The sequence below is a fragment of the Mesoplodon mirus genome, assembly GCF_964341445.2.
Source record: "Mesoplodon mirus genome assembly, chromosome: 9".
Taxonomy (NCBI): Eukaryota; Metazoa; Chordata; class Mammalia; order Artiodactyla; family Ziphiidae; genus Mesoplodon; species Mesoplodon mirus.
In genome coordinates this window covers 9,774,561-9,797,860 of record NC_138985.1, presented here as the reverse complement: position 1 = coordinate 9,797,860, position 23,300 = coordinate 9,774,561, and the positions used below count along the sequence as shown (strand labels likewise).

The 23,300-nt window shown below is 37.2% G+C and overlaps 1 protein-coding gene across 1 annotated transcript in view; it reads left to right on the top strand.

The window, feature by feature from the left end:
• SPMIP7 (sperm microtubule inner protein 7) overlaps positions 1 to 23,300 on the top strand; it is a gene marked incomplete at both ends in the record, with an annotated part of 56,122 nt that overhangs the window by 18,574 nt on the left and 14,248 nt on the right. The window contains 6 exon segments of the mRNA XM_082632504.1: positions 5,515 to 5,591; positions 7,907 to 8,003; positions 8,005 to 8,046; positions 8,886 to 8,953; positions 21,284 to 21,325; positions 22,925 to 23,032. Of these exon segments, the coding sequence (XP_082488630.1) occupies positions 5,515 to 5,591; positions 7,907 to 8,003; positions 8,005 to 8,046; positions 8,886 to 8,953; positions 21,284 to 21,325; positions 22,925 to 23,032 (434 nt within the window).

The window sequence follows — 23,300 nt, the reverse complement described above, 5'->3', positions numbered from 1 at the left end:
ACAGTAGGTTTCTTGTCAGAATCTGTGCAAGCCAGAATAAAATGAAGACACATTTGAAATTTTTAAAAAATCAACTGTGAATACTTTAACCAGAAATAACACATTTCAAAAATAAAGTCAAAACACACAAGGACATTTTCAGAAAAACCAAGCTGAGAAAATTCATTGCTAGCAGATGTAAAGGAAGTTCTTCAGATAGAAAAAACTAAAGTATATGGAAATTTGAGTTTCCACAATGAAATGGATTTGAGATCAGCAGAAATGGTAAATATGTGGGTAAAAATAAAATACTATGTTTTGTTTTTAATTTAGTTAAAGTGTACTGACTGTTAAAGAAACAACCATTACAAGTAGTTAGAAGTTATAGCATATGTAGGAGTAAACTGTATAACAGTAATCCAGGGAATGTCAGGATGAAAATGGGGATATGCTGTTGTAATTTTTACACCATTTGTGAAATGGTGTAATATACTGTAAACCCTAGAATTAAAGATGTGTATTGTAAATCCTAGAGTAACCACGATAAAGGAAAGAAAGAGAGAGAGAGAGAGAGAAAGGAAGCAAGGAAGAAGGAAAGAGAGAAAGAAAGCTAATAGGCAGAGATAAAATTAAATTGTAAAGAGGGAAAATATTACCTTAACTAATCCAAAACAAAGTAATGCAAAAGGAAAAGGAGCAGGTGAAACAAATAGTAAATAAAGCTAGATTTTAAAGCTAGATTTAAACCAAATTATGTCAATTGCTATATTGACTCTAACTATATATAATTAAATTTAAAGTCAGCAATATTTATGTTGGATAAAAAAAATTAATACCCAGCTATATTCTGGCTACAAGAAAACCATGTTAAATAGAAATAGATAAAAGTTTAAGATGGGAAAATATATACTGAACAAAAAAGAGTTAAAGAAAACAGAAATATCTGTAATAAAATCAAATGAAGTAGATTTCAGAACAAGAAATTTTACCAGATAGATATTCCATGATGATAAAAGTCAATTTATAAAATGACCTAATAACGCAACTCAAATACATGAAGCAAAAACTGATGGAACTGAAAAGCAGATCCACAATCACTATCAGAGATTTAAACACTCCATTCTTAGTAACTGATAGAAAAGGTAGACAGAAAAAAAAGTGAAGATAAAAGTGAAGATAAAGAAGATATAAAAAGAAGATATAGGGGGCTTCCCTGGTGGCGCAGTGGTTGAGAGTCCGCCTGCCGATGCAGGGGACACGGGTTCGTGCCCTGGTCCGGGAGGATCCCACATGCCGCGGAGCGGCTGGGCCCGTGAGCCATGGCCACTGAGCCTGCACATCCAGAGCCTGTGCTCCGCAACGGGAGAGACCACAACAGTGAGAGGCCCGCGTACCGCAAAAGAAAAAGAAGATATAAAAAAACATTATTGACTGACTTGACCTACTTGGTATAGTCCACACAACAACAGCAGAATAGGAATTCTTTTCAATTCACACAGACGATTCACCAAGGTAAATTGTATTCTGGGACATAAAACAAATCAATAAATTAAAAGAATTGAAATTATACACAGAATATGCTCTGACTGCAAATGAATTAGGGTAAAAATCAGTAATGAAGGGTATCAGGTAAAGACTGAAGATGCACACACATGTTTAGGGTCTAGCAATATAGCACGTGGTTACTACATCATGATAAAGTTAAGTCTACCCCAGCAATGTAAGATTTGCTTAACTTTAGGAAATTGGTGAACATAACTAATTGTATCACAGTAGAAAAGTCATATACTCATCTAAACATAGGCAAAAAAAGAAAAAAGTTTGATGAAAAGAACTGAAAATTATCCTCAAATTAACAATAGATATCTATGAAAAGGTAAATCAAACAATATTTGAACTCTACACATTGGAGTTCCTAGCCAGCCAAATCAAAGAAACATAAAAATAGTATAAAACTTAAAAAGTGTTAAACAAATCTATTATTCTTGATAATATGATTATGCATGTTAAAAATCCAATTAAATCTGCAGTTAACTTACTAAAATTAAAAAATGAGTGTAATAAGGTTTCTAGAAATAAATATTATTATAAAATCATTAATTGTATTCTAAATATCGGTGAGAAGCAGAACATTTTTAAAAATTTTAAGCTATCATTTAAAATTGCATCAAAATTATTAACTATTGAGTAATAAATCTAACGAAATATATTCAAGAAACCTGTGGCAAAACTTGTAAGTGTATTGAGAGACATTTTAAAATACTCAAATATATAGAGAAATATACTATTATCTGGATTGGAAGACTCAACATTTAAAATTTTTTTAGACCTTTCTAAGTTGATTTATAGTTTCAATGCAATTTCAATCAATATACTATCTGTGTATTTGTGGAAAATGAAAATTTCTTTATAAAATGGATACAGAAACCAAAGAATCAGAAATAACCAAGACTATTCTTAGGAATAAGGGAAAAATCAATATTCATTTGTAATAAAAACTCTCAACAAATTAGATTTATTAGGGGACTTCCTCAACCTGATATTTAAGGCATCTGTGATAAACTAAGGCTAAAGTAATGATGAAAGACAATTTTCTTTCTCTAAAATCAGGAACAATACAAAAATGCCTGCTCTTACCACTTTTATTTTCCATCCAATGGAGGTAATGGCTATTGCAGCAGGGTAAGGAAGAGAGATAGAAGTCATAAATATTGGAAAGGAAGAAACAAATCTATCTTTACATAGAGATGACATAATATTTATAGAAAATCCTCAGGAATCTTCAAAACAACTACTAAAGGTAATAGCTGAATTTATTAAAGGTATAGGTTTATTGCTAATATACAAAAAACAGTTGTATTTGTGCATATCAGAAGGCAACAATTGGAAAATGAAATTTCAAAAGATTCTGTTTACAATAGGGCCAAAATCAACATAGAATTTAGTGAAACACATGCACATTCACATTTTCTTCACTGACAACTAGAGTACATTGCTGAATGAAATCAATTAAAGAAGACCTAAATAAATGGAAAGCAAACCAGATTTATGGACTGAAAGACTTATTATTGTTAATATGTTAATGCTTCCCCAGTTGACCTATAGATAGTTTCAGTGCAAACTCCATCAAAATCTTAAGAGGCACTTTTGAAGAAATTGGCAAGCTGATTATAAAATCAATATAAAACAGAAACCTAAGATAGCTAAAACAATTTTGAATAAGAAGAATAAACTTGGAGGATTTATGCCACCTCATTTCAAGTCTTACTATAAAATTACAATAATCAGTACCAAAGGGAAAATTATAGATACAGATTAACGGAACATAAAAGAGAGTCCAGAAGTGGAGCCACCTAATATATTGCCATTTGATTTTTTTAATGTGCCAAAGCATTTTAGTGAAGAAAGGGAAGTCTTAATATATTACTAAAACAACTGGATATCCTATGGGGAAAAAAATCAAGTTTTACTATATTAACATATACAAAAAATTAACCTTAAAATGGATAATAGGCCTCAATATAAAATTAAGAGTGTAAATTTTTTTAAATATTTAGATTTTCAAAATGCATTGTTATGAAAATGAAACAGCAAGCCACACAATGGGAAAATATTCACAATCACATATATGACAAAGGATTTGTATCTATAATGTATAAAAACCTCTTAAAATCAATCAATAACAAGACAAACAACCCAAGTGAAAAGTGAACAAAAGATCTGAACAGACACTTCACAAAAAAAGTAAGAATGGCTAAAAATACATGAAAAGATGTTCAACGTGCTGAGTCATTAGTGAAAAACTGTATATAACTACAATGGCTAAAACTTAAAAGACTGAAAATTCCAGGTGTTGACAAGGATCCAGAACACTGGAACTCTCACACACTGCTGGTGGGATTGTGAAACATTACAGATACTTTGGAAGCTCTTCAACACTTTGTTTAGAAGTTAAACACACACCTATCAAGTGTCCCAGCCATTCTACTCCTAGATATTTACCCAAGACAAATTTAAATGTATGTACACACAATGACTTGAACATAAATATTCAAAGCAGCTTTATTCATAATTGCCAAAATGTGGAAACAAATGTTCACATGCATGTGAAAGTATGAACAAATTGTGGCATAGTCATACAATGGAATAGTATTCAGCAATAAAAATCTACTGATACATGCAACCACATGAATGAATCTCAAAATCATTATACTGAATGAAAGTAGCCAGAAACAAACTATTACATACCAACTGATTCTATTTACATAAAGCTCTAAAAATGCAAACCAATATAGAGTGACAAAAAGCAGATCATTTTTTGCCCTGGCCTAGGAACAGGGGGAGATATGGATGCAAAGGAGCATGAGAAATACTTCTGCAAAATATAAATGCTCTGAATTTTGTCTGTTGTGTTTTCATGGGTATACACAGCTATAATATCTCATCAAATTGTGTGCATTTATCGAATTTAGTTCATTGCAGTATATTATACCTCAATACAGTTTATTTTTTTAATAAAGGATATGATAAACAACTTTATGCCAGTCAATCTGACAACTTAGCTAAGCTGAGAAAATTCCTTGAAGACACAACAAAACTGACATAATAAGAAAGTCTGAGTAGCCCTATATCTATTAAATAGTTTAATTGATTATCAAAACACTTTCTACAGAAAAAACTCCAGGGCTAGATAGTTTTACTGATGGGCAAGATCAGATATTTAAGGAAGAAATAGTATAATTTTACCCCAATAATATATTTGAGGACAAAAGAAGCCTGTCACCAAAATATGAAAAATATATTACAACAAAAATTAGTCTGATATGAAAAGACAAAAAAATCCTTAGCAAAATTTTACTATATTGAATTTGGTAAAATATAAAAAGGATGATACATCACAAGTAAGTGGGGATTATTCCAGGATTGCAAGATTTGTTTAGCATTCAAAAATCAGTGACTGTAATTTACTATATATGTTCTCAAACCACCACAGAGTTAAATTAAAAATAAATAACTATAAGATGTCTAGGAAAGCATCAAATATTTTTAAGTTAAACACTACAATTCTAAATAATCCATGGATCAAAGAAGAAATCACAGGAGAAATTAGAAAATGTTTTAAACTGAATGATAAATTTGAAAATGAAACATATCAAATTTTGTATAAAGGAGTTAAAACTCTGCTAAGAAGAAAAAAATAGTCTTTTGTGTATATATTAGAAAACAAGAAAGGTCTAAAATTAATTACATACATTTCAATCTTAAAAAAATTATTAAGCCAAAAATCAGAAATGAGTAGAATAACATATATTTGTAAATTTTAATTTAATTAGTAGGAGTATACACACACACACACACACAATGTAAATTTCCAAGACAATAGAGGAAAGTAGGAAAGCATTAAATCTGGTGGATCCAAGACGTGCTTTGAAAGAAGAAAAATGCAGAAAGACAGAAAAAGAAAGCATGGTGAATATAAAACATTAGCAATTTTCATTTACATCTAATCTTTTTAAACTTATTCACCCCTTCTAGGATGATGGAGAACCACTTTTACAATCAAACAAGAAATATAATGCAAAAGACTCATTTTACAAGTCCTCTACACAAAAGTAAGCATTTTTCCCCAGTAGAATTTGATTTAAAAATGTATTTCTTTTTTCTTTAATAACACAACTCCTTTGTGTCCACAATATCCTGGATCCTGTGAGGAATTCAAAGACTCTCAGACACAATTCTTTACTTACTTACAGTGATTGCTAAAATAAACAGTTAAAGGAAGAAAACCTATATTTAATAGAAAAATAAAACCAAAACAAAAAGGAAAGGCTCAGAGAGAGAGGACGAGATAAAGATGTCCAGCATCATAGAAAATGAGAGCAGAGAAGTTTGAAGGAGAACTTTTTTACCCAGTCAAAAATCATATAGAGTATCTGTTATGTGTCTATGCCCGCACTCACTCTAAAGGGAGACGGACAATAAGCCACAAACATAATAAGTAAATAGATCATATCTTAGAAGGTGATGAATCAATGAAAAAATCGGAGAGAAAAAATAGAACAGGATAAGAATATCAAGAGTGTCCTGTGTGGAGTAACAGGCTTCCATAATAACTAGGAGGTCTGGGTAGGCCTCCCTGAGCGATGAGATTTGAGCAGGAACTTGGAAGTGGGTGATGTGCAGATATCTGGATTGACTACTTCCCAGTCAAAGGGACCATAGAGCAAAAGCCCTGTGTCAGAGGTGTGATTGAGGTGTCAAGGAAGAGCAAAGGCCAGGGGTCTACAGTGCAGTAAGAGAGGGGTAGCAAAAGAAGAGGTCAGGGTGTGCCCAGGAACCAGATCTTGCTGGGCACTTGAAGAGATTGTAAACAGTAGGGTGTTAGCAGTGAAGTGGCCAGATCAGACTTGTGTATCAAAGTAGTCATGGTGGCTGCTGGGTTCAAGGTGGACTGGGTGAGGGGAGAAGCTGGGAGACCAGGCAGAAGGTTGCTGCTGTCATCTAGATCAGAGATAACGGCATTTTGGAGGAGCGTGGTAGGAAGTTGTAGCAGTTGCTGGCCTCTGGATACATTTTGAGAGCAGAGTCAACACACTTTCCAGACTGGAGATTGTGAGTCTGAAAGAAAGAGGCATGGAGAATGATTCCAAGGTTTAGGGCTCTGCAGCTGAATAGACTGAAGCCATCACTTATCAAGATGAAGGCAGGTGGAGCAGGTTTGGAGGGAAAGATCAGAGGTCAGTTTTAAATGTGCTGAATATAAAGATGCTCATTAGACATTCAAGTGGATGTGTCAAGTAGGCAACGGGGTCTGTGGGTCTGCAGTCTGGGGGAGAGGTCTGGGCTGGAGGAACAAGTCTGGGTGTCATGGCTTATGGGCAGGGATGTCAAGCCCCAACACTGGATGAGCCAGAGGAGAAGAACAGAGCTTGAGTCCTGGCATCTGTACATCAAGAAAGAGGAGAAAAATGGTGGGGGGGGTGCCAGCAAAAGGGACTGAGAGGAGGGAACCAGTGGGGTGTTGGGGGGAGGAAATGCAGAGACCTAGTGCTCGGGTGGCAAACTAAGAAAGTGCTTTAGGGGCAGGGGGGTGAACATCATGTGAATGTTACTGACTCCTCAGTGGCAGGTAATCAAGATCAGAGGTCTAACTTCAACCATCAGTGGCTGAGTGACCTTAAGCAAACAAATTCAGTTTTCTAAGCCATAGCTTATTTATTTGTAAATTAATGTTCTTCTTGCCCTGCTGCAAAGCTCAAATGAAATTTTTTTTTGGTAAAGTGTAAGATGTATATAAGTGTATGCATTAGTTTTCTATTGCTGTGTAACAGATTACCACAATATGGCAGCTGTACATCATGCCCATTTAGTATCTCACGTTTGCATAAGACAGAAGTGCTGGCAAGTCCCCGCTGAGTTCAATGCTCAGGGTTTCTCAGGCTGAAATCAAGATGTCAGCAGTGGCTGAGTCCCAGTCTCCCAGGATCGTTCGGATTGTTGGCAGAATTCAGCTCAGCGCAGCTCTAGGACTCACAGGATGTGTTTAAGGATAACTGAAGTGTGTCTGCTGCTGTTTTCTTGCTTCTTTTTAGGGGTCACCTGTTTAGGTCAGAACCACTTAGGATAATCTGCCTTTTTTTAAATTATTAACTCAAATTCAACTGATTAGGGACCTTAAATATCTGTGCACAATCTCTTTTTGCCATATAAAGTTGCCATATAAACTATCATAGGCGTGATACCCTACCATATACATTTGCTCTGCCCACACTTGAGGGGAGGTGACTACATACAGTATGTACACCAGGGGCAGGAATGTTGGGGGGGCAGTTGAGAATTCTTCCTACAATAGAATATGATATTGTTAAGAACTATGCCAACTGAATATGTATTTTTCATAAAATGTCATTATTTAATAATTTCATAGGGCTTATGAAATGTTTCCTTGGGACGAGATGCTACCACCAAAACTTGATCCAGAAGAAACAACAGTGGAAAAAGCTGCTGACCCTATCTCACAGTGTTTTTACACTGAAAAGATATGAAGGATTGCCAGCAATAACGCAGGTCAGTGATCACCTCTCATAATGAAGTTTTTTAATACATAAAAGTACACAAAACTAAAAAGGAAATCAATTATATTGAAATACAGCTCTAAACATGGAGTCCTAAGAGGTTTGTGAACTACAGGTTAAGAAGCCCACAGTATCTTGAAAAACTTCAGCTTTTACAGAGAAGAAGGATAATTAGAGAGGAAAAGTATAGTTTTAATATAAAATCTCAGCACAGGATTTGTGCACAGAAATTAAAACCAATTAAAGGACCAAAAATGTGCCTGGATTCCTATAACTATGTTTAAGGATCTCTCAACTCCTTTAAAATATTTTTATACCTTGTGAAAATTGGTCTTTCATTACATATTGTTTAGTGTTGAATTATACTTGTATCCAAAGTCCTTCCTGGTGAGATGATGGTCTAAGATGATGGCTCTGGGTGGGGGAGACTAGCCTGGGGCTGTGGAGCATGGGCTAAGGGGGAGCCAAGAAAGCACAGTCTTGGGATGAAAATCCAAACCAGACCTTTCACAAGGGCTTCAGCCCAAAGGAGGTGGCTAACGAGGCAGATTCCAGCTGTGAGAAAACAAACTGACCCTGAGGGTCTTCGAGCAGAGCAGAGACCAGGTGTGGCTCTGGAGCAACCCCCGGAGTGAATAAGGGTGCTCAGGGAGTGCTTTCCATTGGGTGACTGGGGCTCTTGCCTGTGATACGAGAGGACTGAAGCTTGTATACTAGAAATTACAGTAACTTAGAACATATATACTAGAGATTACAGTAATTGGAACTTAAATACTAGAAATTACAGTAACTTGGTTAAATGCTTGTCATTCATTTTGATGGTGATTTTAGATGGTTGGTGGACTATGGGACAGGTTTCAGACAAGATCTTTCTTGGTACCAGTCAAACCAGTCAACTTGTAAGTTTTATCTCCTAATGTTCTCATCAGTAGACCTTTTGCTGTCACATATTTATCATAAGAATCAGAGGCTCTAGCCCATGGGTGAGGGGCATGTCCTCCGGAAAACATCCCAGAGGCCCTAGGACTTCGTCCCTGTGGCTGGAAAGAGAACACAAATCCCAGTTCAGTCACTCAGTGTTGCCAGCTTTCTCTTGTTTTCTCTTAACCCTTCTTAAAATTTAGACTATCAAATATACCACAACCATTTAAAAATAAAGAGTGTTTTATATGTCACTTGATATGAAGAATTATAATGTTGTAAAATGCATGGACTTCAAGGGATTATGAATTATTTTCTGTCAACTTTTGTATCATATAGTTATTTTGAGTTCTATTAATGCTAGAAACAATGATTTATTACTAATTTTTCCACATAGGTAATTTTGTGCATTTAGTCTAAAAAACTTGGTGTTTCTGTCTCTGAAAATGTCACTATTTTGTCTCTTTTTTCTTCTTTTGACCCACAATACAACCATCATCTCTGTTTTTATTTTTTAAATTTATTTTTGAATAATTCCTATATAAAAATGTAAAATAAAAATATGATATAATCTGCGTGTCTACTTCCCAACTATAAAAACAAACCATTACTAACACCACAGAAGCCCCTACATACTTCTCTCTAAGCACATGTGTCTTCCTAAGGGATTGCCATTATTCCGGCTGTGAAGTTTCACATTTTCATGCACCCTTAAAGCATATGTGTTATTCTTAACCAAGATGTGGAATTGTGCTCCATGTTTACAAGTGGTAAATAAGTGTTCCATGTTTATAAGTGGTATCAAACGTATATTCATACAACTTAACATTTTTGTTCAGTACTGTGTTTGTGAGACTCATGCTGGCATCTCTAGGTGTTCATTTTCTCTGACGCATAGTGTTCCATTGAATCGTTATACCACAATTTATTCATCCATTCTCATAACTTAATTTTTTGTCTGATTTCTGTTGGAGTTGGAAACAGTGTCCCCATATCTTTATAAAGTATAAAGCTATTTCTGGGTTTTATATAGACATCCTTACATCTACAATTGCTACATCAAGAGGTGTAAACTTCTTTGTGTTCTAAATATTGCTACGTAATTCTCCAAATGAGTTTTACCAATGGACCAACCATCAGCAATGCTTGAATTCCCACTACTGCACTTTGTGGCCAGCATTTGGAATTTTCAAATTAGAAAAATTCTAATTTTAGAAGCATGAAATTGTACTTCATTATAATTTTAACATTTACCTGGTTACTAATAACAATTTTTTTTTGTAAGTTGTAACTTACTGCATGTTCACATGTATAACTTACTTGTTCATATATTTTGTCTTTTACTGATTGATTGATTATAGAAAATTTTAAGTCTATTATTCTGGATTAAAATCCTTTATTGGTAATATGCATATCTCCTTCTAGGCTGTGACTTTTCTATTTTATAGTGCCCTTTGCTGAACTGAAGTTCAGAATTTTAATATAACTGAATTCATCAATATTTACCTCCATACCTTGTTATATTTGTGGAATTTTTAATAGATCTTTCCCTATCCAGAAGTAAAAAGGATATTATCCTTCATTTACTTTTTTTTCCTAAAAATAATTAAAGTTTTGCTTTTCATATTTATCTCTTTAAAACATTTGAAGTCAATTCTCACTTATGATCTGAGCCAGGGACTCATTTCTCAGCATGACTCGGCAGTTTTTTCTGTCCCAGTTTAGTGAGTAGACTGCTGAGCAGACTAATGAGTGATTTGTAGCCTGCAACCCATTAGTGGAGAGTCACAACCAGCATTTTGTGAAAATTAAATAGAACAGAAAACATAAGAATGAATCACATGGAACTTTAAACAGATATGTGTATTTTGCAACAAATACTGTGGCCAGTTATGAAGAATAGTGTGAGACAGACAGATAATGCATGAGAAGAATGCATGCGTCCACAGTGAGATAATCCCATCTTTTGTTCCCTGGAGTTTCATATGATGTTCTGGTTTGATGATGGTCAATTTGATCATCACTTCAATGGGAGGGTTTTTAATCTTGTACATTTAATTTTATATTTACCTAATCCATCATTAATTGCAAAGCAAAGTATGGGAGATTTTAGGCCTTAGTCAGCAAAATTAGTAAGTTATTAATAAATTTCAGTTATGGAAAAATAATATCAAAGGTGACATTTTTCAAATCTTTAACAACTGTATGTAGCACTTCAATAAAACCAGCATAAATTGCCCTTTAAAGAAGGATTTTTTGGAGGACCTTCAAGATGAGGAGTAAGACTTCCTCCCCGCAAATACATCAAAAATACATCTACACATGGAACAACTCGTACAGAACACCTACTGAACGCCGGCAGAAGACCTCAGACCTCCCAAAAGGCAAGAAACTCCCCACGTACCCTTTTTCTTTTGCCCTACCCACGTACCTGGATAGGACAAAAGAAAAAAGAAAAAACAGAGACAAAAGAATAGGGATGGGACGGGACCTGCACCACTGGGAGGGAGCTGTGAAGGAGGAAAAGCTTCCACACAGTAGGAAGATCCTTCATTGGTAGAGACAGAGGGTGGGTGGCAGGGAGAAGCTTTGGAGCCATGGAGAAGAGCGCAGCAACAGGAGTGCAGAGGGCAAAGTGGAGAGATTCCTGCACAGAGGATCGGTGCTGACAAGCACTCACCAGCCCGAGAGGCTTGTCTGCTCAGCCGCCGGGGTGGGCGGGGCTGGGAGCTGAAGCTCGGACTTCAGAAGTCAGACCCCGGGGAGAGGACTGGGCTTGGCTGAGTGAACACAGCCTGAAAGGCCTAGTGCACCACAGTTGGCCGGGAGGGAGTCTGGGGAAAAGTCTGGAACTGCCTAAGAGTCAAAAGACCATTTTTTCAGGGTGCATGAGGAGAGGGGATTCAGAGCACTGCCTAAACAAGCTCCAGAGACAGGCACAAGCCACGGCTATCAGTGCAGACACCAGAGACGGACATGAAACGCTAAGGCCGCTGCTGCAGCCACCAAGAAGCCTGTGTGAGACCACAGGTCACTGTCCACACCTCCCCTCCCGGGAGCCTGTGCAGCCCACCACTGCCGGGTCCCATAATCCAGGGACAACTTTCCCAGAAGAACACACGGCATGCCTCAGGCTGTTGCAACGTCACACTGGCCTCTGCCACCACAGGCTCGCCCCACATCCACACCCCTCCCTCCCCCTGGCCTGAGTGAGCCAGAGCCTCCTAATCAGCCGCTCCTTTAACCCCCTCCTGTCTGGGCAAAGAAAAGATGCCAGAGGGCAACCTACATGCAGAGGAGGGGCCAAATCCAAAGCTGAACCCCAAGAGCTGTGCGAACAAAGAAGGGAAAGGGAAATCTCTCCCAGCAGCCTCAGGAGCAGTGGATTAAATCTCCACTATCAACTTAAGTTATGCTGCATCTGTGGAATACCTGAATAGACAAAATTGAGGTGGTCGACTTTGGGAGCAAATGTAGACTTGGGGTTTGCTGTCTGAGACTCTTTTGTTTCTGACTTTTATGTTTATCTCAGTATAGTTCCTAGCGCTTGTTATCATTCGTGGATTTTTTTATTGGTTTGGTTGCTCTCTTCATTTATTTAATTACTTTTCAATTTTTTTATTATTTCTTTAATACTTTTTAATATTTTATTTTAATTATTTTATTATTTTTTCTTTCTCTCTTTTTTTTCTCCCTTTTCTTCTGAGCCGTGTGGCTGACAGGGTCTTGGTGATCTGGCTGGCTATCAGACCTGAGCCTCTGAGGTGGGAGAGCCAAGTTCAGGACATTGGACAACCAGAGCCCTCCCAGCCCCATGTAATATCATTCAGTGAGAGCTCTCCCAGAGACCTCCATCTCAATGCTAAGAACCAGTTCCACTCAATCACCAGCAAGCTCCAGTGCTGGACACCCCATGCCAAACAAGTAGCAAGATAGGAACACAACCCCACCCATTAGCATAGAGGCTGCCTAATATCATAATAAATTCACAGACACCCCAAAACACACTACCGGACACAGTTCTGCCCACCAGAAAGACAAGATCCAGCCTCATCCACAAGAACACAGGCACCAGTCCCCTCCACCATGAAGCCTACACAACCCACTGAACCAACCTCACCCACTGGGGGTGGACACCAAAAACAACGGGAACTATGAACCTGCAGCCTGCAAAAAGGAGACCCCAACCACAGTAAGTTAAGCCAAATGAGAAGGCAGAGAACTACACAGCAGATAAAGGAGCCAAGTAAAAACCCACCAGACCAAACAAATGAAGAGGAAATAGGTAGTCTACCTGAAAAAGAATTCAGAGTGATGATAGTAAAGATGTTCCAAAATCCTGGAAATAGAATGGAGAAAATACAAGAAACGTTTAACAAGGACCTAGAAGAACCAAAGAGCAAACAAATAATTATGAACAACACAATAAATGAAATTAAAAATTCTCTAGAAGGAATCAATAGCAAAATAACTGAGGTAGAAGAACTGATAAGTGACCTGGAAAATAAAATGGTGGAAATAACTACCTCAGAGCAGAATAAAGAAAAAAGAATGAAAATAATTGAGGACAGTCTCAGAGACCTCTGGGACAACATTAAACACACCAACATTCCAATTATAGGGTCCCAGAAGAACAAGAGAAAAAGAAATACACTGAGAAAATATTTGAAGGAATTGTAGTTGAAAGCTTCCCTAATATGGGAAAAGAAATAGTCTATCAAGTCCAGTAAGCATAGAGAGTCCCATACAGGGTAAATCCAAAGAGAAACATGCCAAAACACATATTAATCAAACTATCAAAAAGTAAATACACAGAAAAAATATTAAAAGCAGCAAGGGAAAAACAGCAAATAACATACAAGGGAATCACCATAAGGTTAACAGCTGATCTTTCAGCAGAAACTCTGCAAGCCAGAAGGGAGTGGCAGAACATACTTAAAGTGATGAAAGGGGAAAACCTACAACCAAGATTACCCAGCAAGGATCTCATTCAGATTTGACAGAGAAATTAAAACCTTTAAAGACAGTTCTCTTTACAGTAAAGAGAATTCAACACCACCAAACCAGATTTACAACAAATGCTAAGGGAACTTCTCTAGGCAGGAAACACAAGAGAAGGAAAAGTCCTACAAAAACAAACCCAAAACAATAAAAAAAATGGTAAAAGGAACATACATACCAATAATTACCTTAAATGTAAATGGATTAAATGCTCCAAATAAAAGACAAAGACTGGCTGAATGGATACAAAAACAAGACCCATATATATGCTGTCTACAAGAGACCCACTTCAGACCTAGGGATGCATACAGACCGAAAGTGAGGGGATGGAAAAAAATATTCCATGCACATGGAAATCAAAAGAAATCTGGAGTAGCAATACTTATATCAGACAAAATAGACTTTAAAATAAAGACTATTAGAAGAGACAAAGAAGGACACTACATAATGATCAAGCGATCAATCCAAGAAGAAGATATAACAATTGTAAATATTTATGCACCCAACATAGGAGAACCTCAATACATAAGCCAAATGCTAACAGCTGTAAAAGGGGAAATCAACAGTAACACAATAATAGTAGGGGGCTTTAACACCCTACTTTCACCACTGGACAGATCCTCCAAAATGAAAATAAATAAGGAAACATAAGCTTTAAATGACACATTAAACAAGATGGACTTAAGTAATATTTATAGGACATTCCATCCAAAATCAACAGAATACACTTTATTCTCAAATGCTCATGGAGCATTCTGAAGGATAGATCATATCTTGGGTCACAAATCAAGCCTTGGTAAATTTAAGAAAATGAATATTTATCAGGTATCTTTTCTTACCACAACACTATGAGACTAGATATCAATTACAGAAAAAAACTAAAAAGTACAAACACATGGGGAGCTAAACAATACGCTACTGAATAACCAAGAGATCACTAAGGAAATCAAAGAGGAAATAAAAAACTACATAGAAACAACTGACAATCAGAACACAGCAACCCAAAACCTATGGGATGCAGCAAAAAGCAGCTCTAAGAGGGAAGTTTATAGCAATAAAATGCTCCCTCAAGAAACAAGACACATCTCAAATAAACAACCTAACCTTACACCTAAAGCAACTAGAGAAAGAAAAAAAAAACAAAAACAAAAACCCAAAGTTAACAGTAGGAAAGAAATCATAAAGATCAGATCAGAAAGATATGAAAAACAAATGAGTGAAACAATAGTAAAGATCAATAAAACTAAAAGTGGTTCTTTGAGAAGATAAACAAAATTGATAAACCATTAGCCAGACTTATCAAGAAAAAAAGAGAGAAGACTCAAATCAATAGAATTAGAAATGAAAAAGGAGAAGTAACAACTGACACTGCAGAAGTACAGGGATCATGAGAGATTACTACAAGCAACTCTGCCAATAAAATGGACAACCTGGAAGAAACGAGCAAATTCTTAGAGAAACACAACCTTCTAAGACTGAACCAGGAAGAAATAGAAAATATGAACTGACCAATCACAAGCACTGTAATTGAGGCTGTGATTTAAAATCTTCCAACAAACAAAAGCCCAAGACCAGATGGCTTCACAGGTGAATTCTATCAAACATTTAGAGAAGATCTAACACCTATCCTTCTCAAACTCTTCCCAAATATAACAGAGGGAGGAACACTCCCAAGCTCATTCTACGAGGCCACCATCACCCTGATACCAAAACTAGAAAAAGATGTCACAAAAAAAGAAAACTACAGGCCAGTAATACTGATGAACATAAATGCAAATGTCCTCAACAAAATACTAGCAAACAGAATCCAACAGCACATTAAAAGGATCATACACCATGATCAAGTGGAGTTTATCCCAGGAATGCAAGGATTCTTCAATATACACAAATCAATTAATATGATACACCATACTAACAAATTGAAGGAGAAAAACCATATGATCATCTCAACAGATGCAGAAAAAGCTTTTGACAAAATTCAACACCCATTAATGATAAAACCCTCCAGAAAGTAGGCACAGAGGGAACTTACCTCAACATAATAAAGGCCATATATGACAAACCCACAGCCAACATTGCTCTCAATGGTGAACAACTGAAACCATTTCCACGAAGATCAGGAACAAGACAAGGTTGTACATTCTCACTGCTATTATTCAACTTAGTTTTGGAAGTTTTAGCCACAGCAATCAGAGAAGAAAAAGAAATAAATGGAATCCAAGTTGGGAAACTAGAAGAAAATTGTCACTGTTTGCAGATGACGTGTTACTATATGTACAGAATCCTAAAGATGCTACCAGAAAACTACTAGAGCTAATCAATGAATTTGGTAAAGTAGTAGGATACAAAATTAATGCACAGAAATCTCTTGCATTCCTATACATTAATGATGAAAAATCTGAAAGAGAAATTAAGGAAACACTCCCATTTACCATTGCAACAAAAATACCTAGGAATAAACCTACCTAAGGAGAAAAAAAGACCTCTATGCAGAAAACTATAAGACACTAATGAAAGAAATTAAAGATGATACAAACAGATGGAAAGATATAGCATGTTCTTGGATTGGAAGAATCAACATTGTGAAAATGACAATGCTACCCAAAACAATTTACAGATTCAATGTAATCCTTATCAAACTACCACTGGCATTTTTCACAGAACTAGAACAAAAAATTTCACAATTTGTATGGAAACACGAAAGACCCTGAATAGCCAAAGCAATCTTGAGAAAGAAAAACGGAGCTGGAGGAATCAGGCTCCCTGACTTCAGACTATACTACAAAGCTACAGTAATCAAGACAGTATGGTACTGGCACAAAAACAGAAAGATAGATCAATGGAAAAAGACAGAAAGCCCAGAGATAAACCCATGCACATATGGTCACCTTATCTTTGACAAAGGAGGCAGGAATGTACAGTGGAGAAAAGACAGCCTCTTCAATAAGTGGTGCTGGGAAAACTGGGCAGCTACATGTAAAAGAATTAAATCAGAACACTCCCTAACACCATAAAGAAAAATGAATTCAAAATGGATTAACGACATTAATGTAAGGCCAGACACTATAAAACCCTTAGAAGAAAACATAGGCAGAACACTCTATGACATAAATCACAGCAAGATCCTTTTTGACTCACCTCCTAGAGTACGGGAAATTGAAACAAACAAATGGGACCTAATGAAACTTCAAAGCTTTTGCACAGCAAAAGAAACCATAAAGAAGACGAAATGACAACCCTCAGAATTGGAGAAAATATTTGCAAATGAAGCAACTGACAAAGGATTAATCTCCAAAATATACAAGCAGCTCATGAAGCTCAATAACAAAAGAACAAAGAACTCAATCCAAAAATGGGCAGAAAACCTCAATAGACATTTCTACAAAGAAGATATACAGATTGCCAACAAACACATGAAAGGATGCTCATCACTAATCATTAGAGAAATGCAAATCAAAACTACAATGATGTATCACCTCACACCAGTCAGAATGGCCATCATCAAAAAAATCTACAAACAATAAATGCTGGAGATGGTGTGGAGTAAAAGGAACCCTCTTGCACTGTTGGTGGGAATGTAAATTGACACAGCCACTCTGGAGAACAGTATGGAGGTTCCTTTAAAAACTCAAAATACAACTACCATACTACCCAGCAATCCCACTACTGGGCATATACTCTGAGAAAACCATAATTCAAAAAGAGTCATGTACCACAATGTTCACTGCAGCTCTATTTACAATAGCCAGGACCATGGAAGCAACCTAAGTGTCCATTAACAGATGAATGGAGAAAGAAGATGTGGCACATATATACAATGGAATATTACTCAGCCATAAAAAGAAACGAAATTGAATTATTTGTTGTGAGGTGGATGGACCTAGAATCTCTCACACAGAGTGAAGTAAGTCAGGAAGAGAAAAACAAATACCGTATGCTAACACATATATATGGAATCTTAAAAAAAATGGTTCTAAGGAACCTAGGGGCAGCAGATGTAGAGAATGGACTTGAGGACACGGGGAGGGGGAAGGGTAAGCTGGGATGAAGTGAGAGAGTGGCATGGACATATATACACTACCAAACGTAAAATAGATAGCTAGTGGGAAGCAGCTGCATAGTACAGGGAGGTCAGCTCGGTGCTTTGTGACCACCTAGAGGGGTGGGATAGGGAGGGTGGGAGGGAGATGCAAGAGGGAGGGGATATGGGGATATATGTATACGTATAGCTGATTCACTTTGTTATACAGCAGAAACTAACACAACATTGTAAAGCATTTATACTCCAATAAAGATGTTAAAAAAGAAGGATTTTTTTAATTATTAGAATAAAAAAGTATAGGGAAGTAGAAATATGCAAAATCATAATCAAGTTTAAATGCTGAATCTGGAATTGCCAGTAATGACAGTATTGAGAGAAATACTGAGTCGTGTCAGCAAACTGATTTTATTGAGCCATATTCTAAAAACAGTATGTAAAGTTTTGATAAAGATTATTTAAAAGATGATTTAACCAAGGGTATAAAAAAACCCAATGAAAATAATAGATTCCAATGTATAAACTGAATGGTAATAATTTAAATCAAAGATTAAAACATTCAAAATATAAGTTCCTTATAAACACGGCAAGCTGAAATTGTTGATAATCCAATTCAAATATCTTTTAAATGAATAAAGATGTAAATTGCTGGTGCTAACTCTTACTATTACGTGAGTGCTAATAAAAAAACTTTATTAGTGAGAATTCCCTGGCAGTCCAGTGGTTAGGACTCGACCTAACCACTGCCATAGTGGTTAGGTTAGGCCATTTCACTGCCATGGGCCCAGGTTCAATCTCCGGTTGAGGAACTAAGATTCCATGAGCCACGTGTCACAGCCAAAAACAAAAAATAAGAAAAGAAAAACTTTATTAGTATCTTTCTATTTACATGTCATGTGGTAAAATAGCAACTAGCTCACCCAGTTTCTATGCATCCATTGCATTTATTGTTTTAATGATGAATCATCTACTGAACTAAAAGCTGTAAGTCCTAGTCAGTTCTGCCACATCTCAGAACTCCTGAGGGATCCACTCACCTTGGAGCCTTCCTCTAGTAAATGCTGTTCCCATTAGCAAGAAAAACCTATAAGTGAATGCTCATAACAGTTCTAATCATAATCTTCAAAACCTAGAATCAACCAAGATTGCTTTCAACAGGTGAATGGAAAAGCATGTATTGGATAAAGATACTAGAATAGAGCTACACAATGGAATACTGTTCAGCAATGAAAAAGAACAAACGCAACACGCAACAATATGGACGAATCTTAAAAGCGTTTTACTCAATGAAAGCAGCCGGATCCAAAGGATCTCATATTGCATTATTCCTTTTATATGACATTCTAGAAAAGGCAAAACTACAAGGGTGGGAGTAGATAAGTGGCTACCAGGATTTGGGGGAGGAGGACAGAGTTGAAGACAAAGAGCCTGTAAACAAACATTAGGGTGATGGAACAGTTCTATATGGTTCTGTGGTGCTGGCCACATGACTGTATTTGTCAAACCCATAGAACTGTATGTACACCCTGGAGAACAAACTGTACTGAATGCAAAGTAAAAACTAGAGAAAGAGAGAGAAATATATACCAGGATGGTGGGAAAATCCAGGATGGAATTCAGAAGGTAACAAGTGAATCTGTATTACAAACAAATGACATAACTACATTTAAGTGGATGGGGGAAAACAGGAGTGATCCTAAATTTGGACCTTCATAAACTTGGAAATAGTATTTTGACACAGAACTGTAAGGCTAATGACAAAAAGAACTGTATATAAGTATTATCTATACTCTACTTGGTAAACGTGTTTCTCACCAAGAAACAGGTTGGCAATTCTAAACTTCTTACATGTATACTCCATGTAAGAAAATGTAGTGTGACTTGTGCCTTTTTGTCACATTTTGTTACACGTGACAAAAAGTAAATCTTTGGTAGATGGTGAGAGGCAGGTCTCACACTGTCAAAGAAGGAAACAGTAAATAAGGGAGAAAAGGCTGACAATGAGCCCTGTGGTGCTGATTAGACTTGGGGACATCCCACGAACTCAGGTTTACAGGAACACTTCGTTTTGTTGTGCTTCACAGATTCTGTGTTTTTTACAAATGGAAGGTTTGTGGCAACCCTGCCTCAAGCAAGTTGATCGGGGCCATTTTTCCAACAGCATTTGCTCACTTTGCACCTCTGTGTCACATTTTGGTAATTCCCCCAATATTTCAAACTTTTTCATTATTATTATATTTGTAATGGTGGTCTGTGATCAGTGATCTTTAATGTTACTAGTGTAACAAGATTTCAGCTTGCTGAAAACTTAGATGATGGGTAGCATTTTTTAGCAGTCAAGTATTTTTAAATAAAGGTATGGACATTGTTAGACATAATGCCATTGTACACTTAATAGACTACAGTTTAGTATAAACATAATTTTTATATGCACTGGGAAATCAAAAAATTTGTGTTACTCGCTTTACTGTGGTATTCACTTTTATTGCCGTGATCTGGAACCGAACCCATAATATCTCTGAGGTATCCCTTTATTTATATATATATGCATGCAGAAAGTAAATACAGAAATATATGTAGGTATATGGATACACACGGGTTCAAATACACCCGGATATTCCTAGCTCTGTCCACTGGGAGGGCCTAGAAGCAGGGACACACAAGCAGCCAGAAGCATGTCTAGCTCCAAAATGTTGGTTTAAAATGCCACTCTCCAATAAAAGACATTGTGAGATCCTTGGGAAAATGTCTGATTCTAGGGTTGGAGCAGGGAAAGTACACAATAAACCCAAGCTCCTCTAAGCGCCCTAAATAACTGCAATCTTGTGTACGTCACTGAACTCCTTTGGGCCACAGTCGCTTCCTCTCCACCATGGAGAGTTACACTAGATGGTCAGTAAGAGCCAGTCAAATGTGGACCTTCTGTGTGTCTAAGAAAATGAGAGGTCAGCTTTGCCAAATATGACATGTCTAACCATTGAGGACAAAAACAGCAAAGAAAAACCCGGGAGAAGAGGCTTTGGAGCTAAATCATAGGCGTCAACAAGGACTTATGTGTCCTTGGCTGTTTGGAGTCAATTTGTTCTGTGCTTGATTTTCATCACTTAAAAACTACATCTTTAAATCTTTTCTGCTTAAAATTACAAACTGTTGGAAGCCCATTCCTATGGGATATCTCTGAAGACTTTTTTAATAAGAGAAATACTCTAATCATTTGATGTTTATTAATGTCAATAACCCAGTTGCCCATGTTTTCTCTTTTTCTAAGTGTGAGTCCAAGTTCCAGAAGCAAATACATTCCTCTCTCTACGTAAGTAATGTTTCTTAATGTTTTAAATATTACCAGATTTACATCTAAATTGTAGTTGCTTTCAGCTCACTCATGTTTGTAATTCACTTTTTAAAACAGCTTACGCTTTCTAACAGATTTCTAATGTTTGCCTAGCATGATGCCTGTCAGAAGTTTCACCGAAAATGTGTTAAAGATTTTAATAATAGAAAGAAAGGGGGAGCAGTATCTTCGGTTTTCCCAAATTGGTTTGTGTGTGTGTGTGTGTGTGTGTGTCATTCTTTTTTTTTTCTTTCTTTCTTTCTTTTTTATTAGTTTCTGCTTTATAACAAAGTGAATCAGTTATACATATATATCTGTTCCCACATCCCTTCCCTCATGCATCTCCCTCCCTCCCACCCTCCCCATCCCACCCCTCCAGGCGGTCACAAAGCACCGAGCTGATCTCCCTGTGCTCTGCGGCTGCTTCCCACTATCTATCTACCTTACTTTTGGTAGTGTATATATGTCCATGCCTCTCTTTCGCTTTGTCACAGCTTATCCAATTGGTTATTTTATGAAATAAAATACCTTGGATGCTACTAATATTGGGTGTTGTCAACAAGAAAGGCTTTTACACTTGATGTGGAAGCCGCAATGTGCTCACCAAAGCTAAGGGCAGGAAATGTGATCTCTTGCTTTTCTATTTAAATGTGGCTCTCCGTGGGCGGCACAGATGCGCGTCATGGCCCTTTGGGGTCTTCTCTGCTTTATATGGAGAAAAATCTTGTGCTTTAGTCAGCTTGGGTTACTGTCACAACATAGCACAGACTGGTGGCTTGTCAACAACAGACGTTTATTTCCCACAGTGCTGGAGGCTGGAAGTTAGGGACGGCCAAGGGGTCACAGACTTGTGTCCACGCATGGTTCAGGGGCAAGGAGCTCGTGGTGTCCCTTTTATAAGAACACTAATGACCCAAGTACCTCCCACCTCCTGATGCCATCACCTTTGGATGTTAGGAATTCAACGTATGAATTTTGGGGGGACATAAACATTCAGATCACAGTACCTTGGAACAAAGTAAATCCAAGAAAACACAGGAATCTGGTCCTTTCATCTCTACCCTCCCCCCTCATTACTCCAGCCTCTCCTGTCCCACAGTAGAATTGACTCACCTTCCTACCAGTGGCCCCAGAAGTGCCTGCGGGACACCCTCTCACTGCTGTGGACTAATTGGACCTCCTCGCAGGCCCCGAAGGCACTTCGCCAGTTGTCCACAATCCCAGGCACCTGCCCCGTTTCTGTCCCCACAGGAGGCCCCTCAGCTATGGCGACACCCATCTCTGCCTTGCCCCGGCTGCCCCCAAGCTCCAGGGAGGAGTTGGCTCAGGGCTGCAGAAGCAGCTGCTTCTTTGCTCAAGAACACAAACCAGCTGTTGCTTTCACTCTGGCCCAAATTGAAGATCAACTCTTACTCTAAAAGAGAGAAAGTCTCCTTACTTTATTTTTTTTTAAGGCAAATTGTTCCATCACCGTGGTTAATTTTTTGCATTTTGAATTTTGATCTATTTTGGCAAGATTTCCTTTGCAACTTAGGATATGTCCATCTATTTTTTCTATGTTTCTTTTCATCCTAACAGTGGTTGCGTGCATTCTACAAATGCTGATGACATGGACAACCCCCGTGGAGACATCACATCTCTCGCCAAGCCTCGCAGCTCTGAAATTCTTTATACGAGCTCAAGTTGGTGAGTGCCACTTATGATTATTCCCCTCACTTTATTATTCAGGAGGAAACATGGTCATGGGCTTTGCAATGAATGGAGCAATTAAAAAACGGCCCTGGATAAACAACAAGGTCCTACTGTACAGCACAGGGAACTATATTCAATCTCCCAGGAAAAACCATAAAGGAAAAGAATCTGAAAAAGAATGTATATGTGTATAACTGAGTCACTTTGCTGTACAGCAGAAATTAACATAACATTGTAAATCAACTATACTTCAATAAAAAAA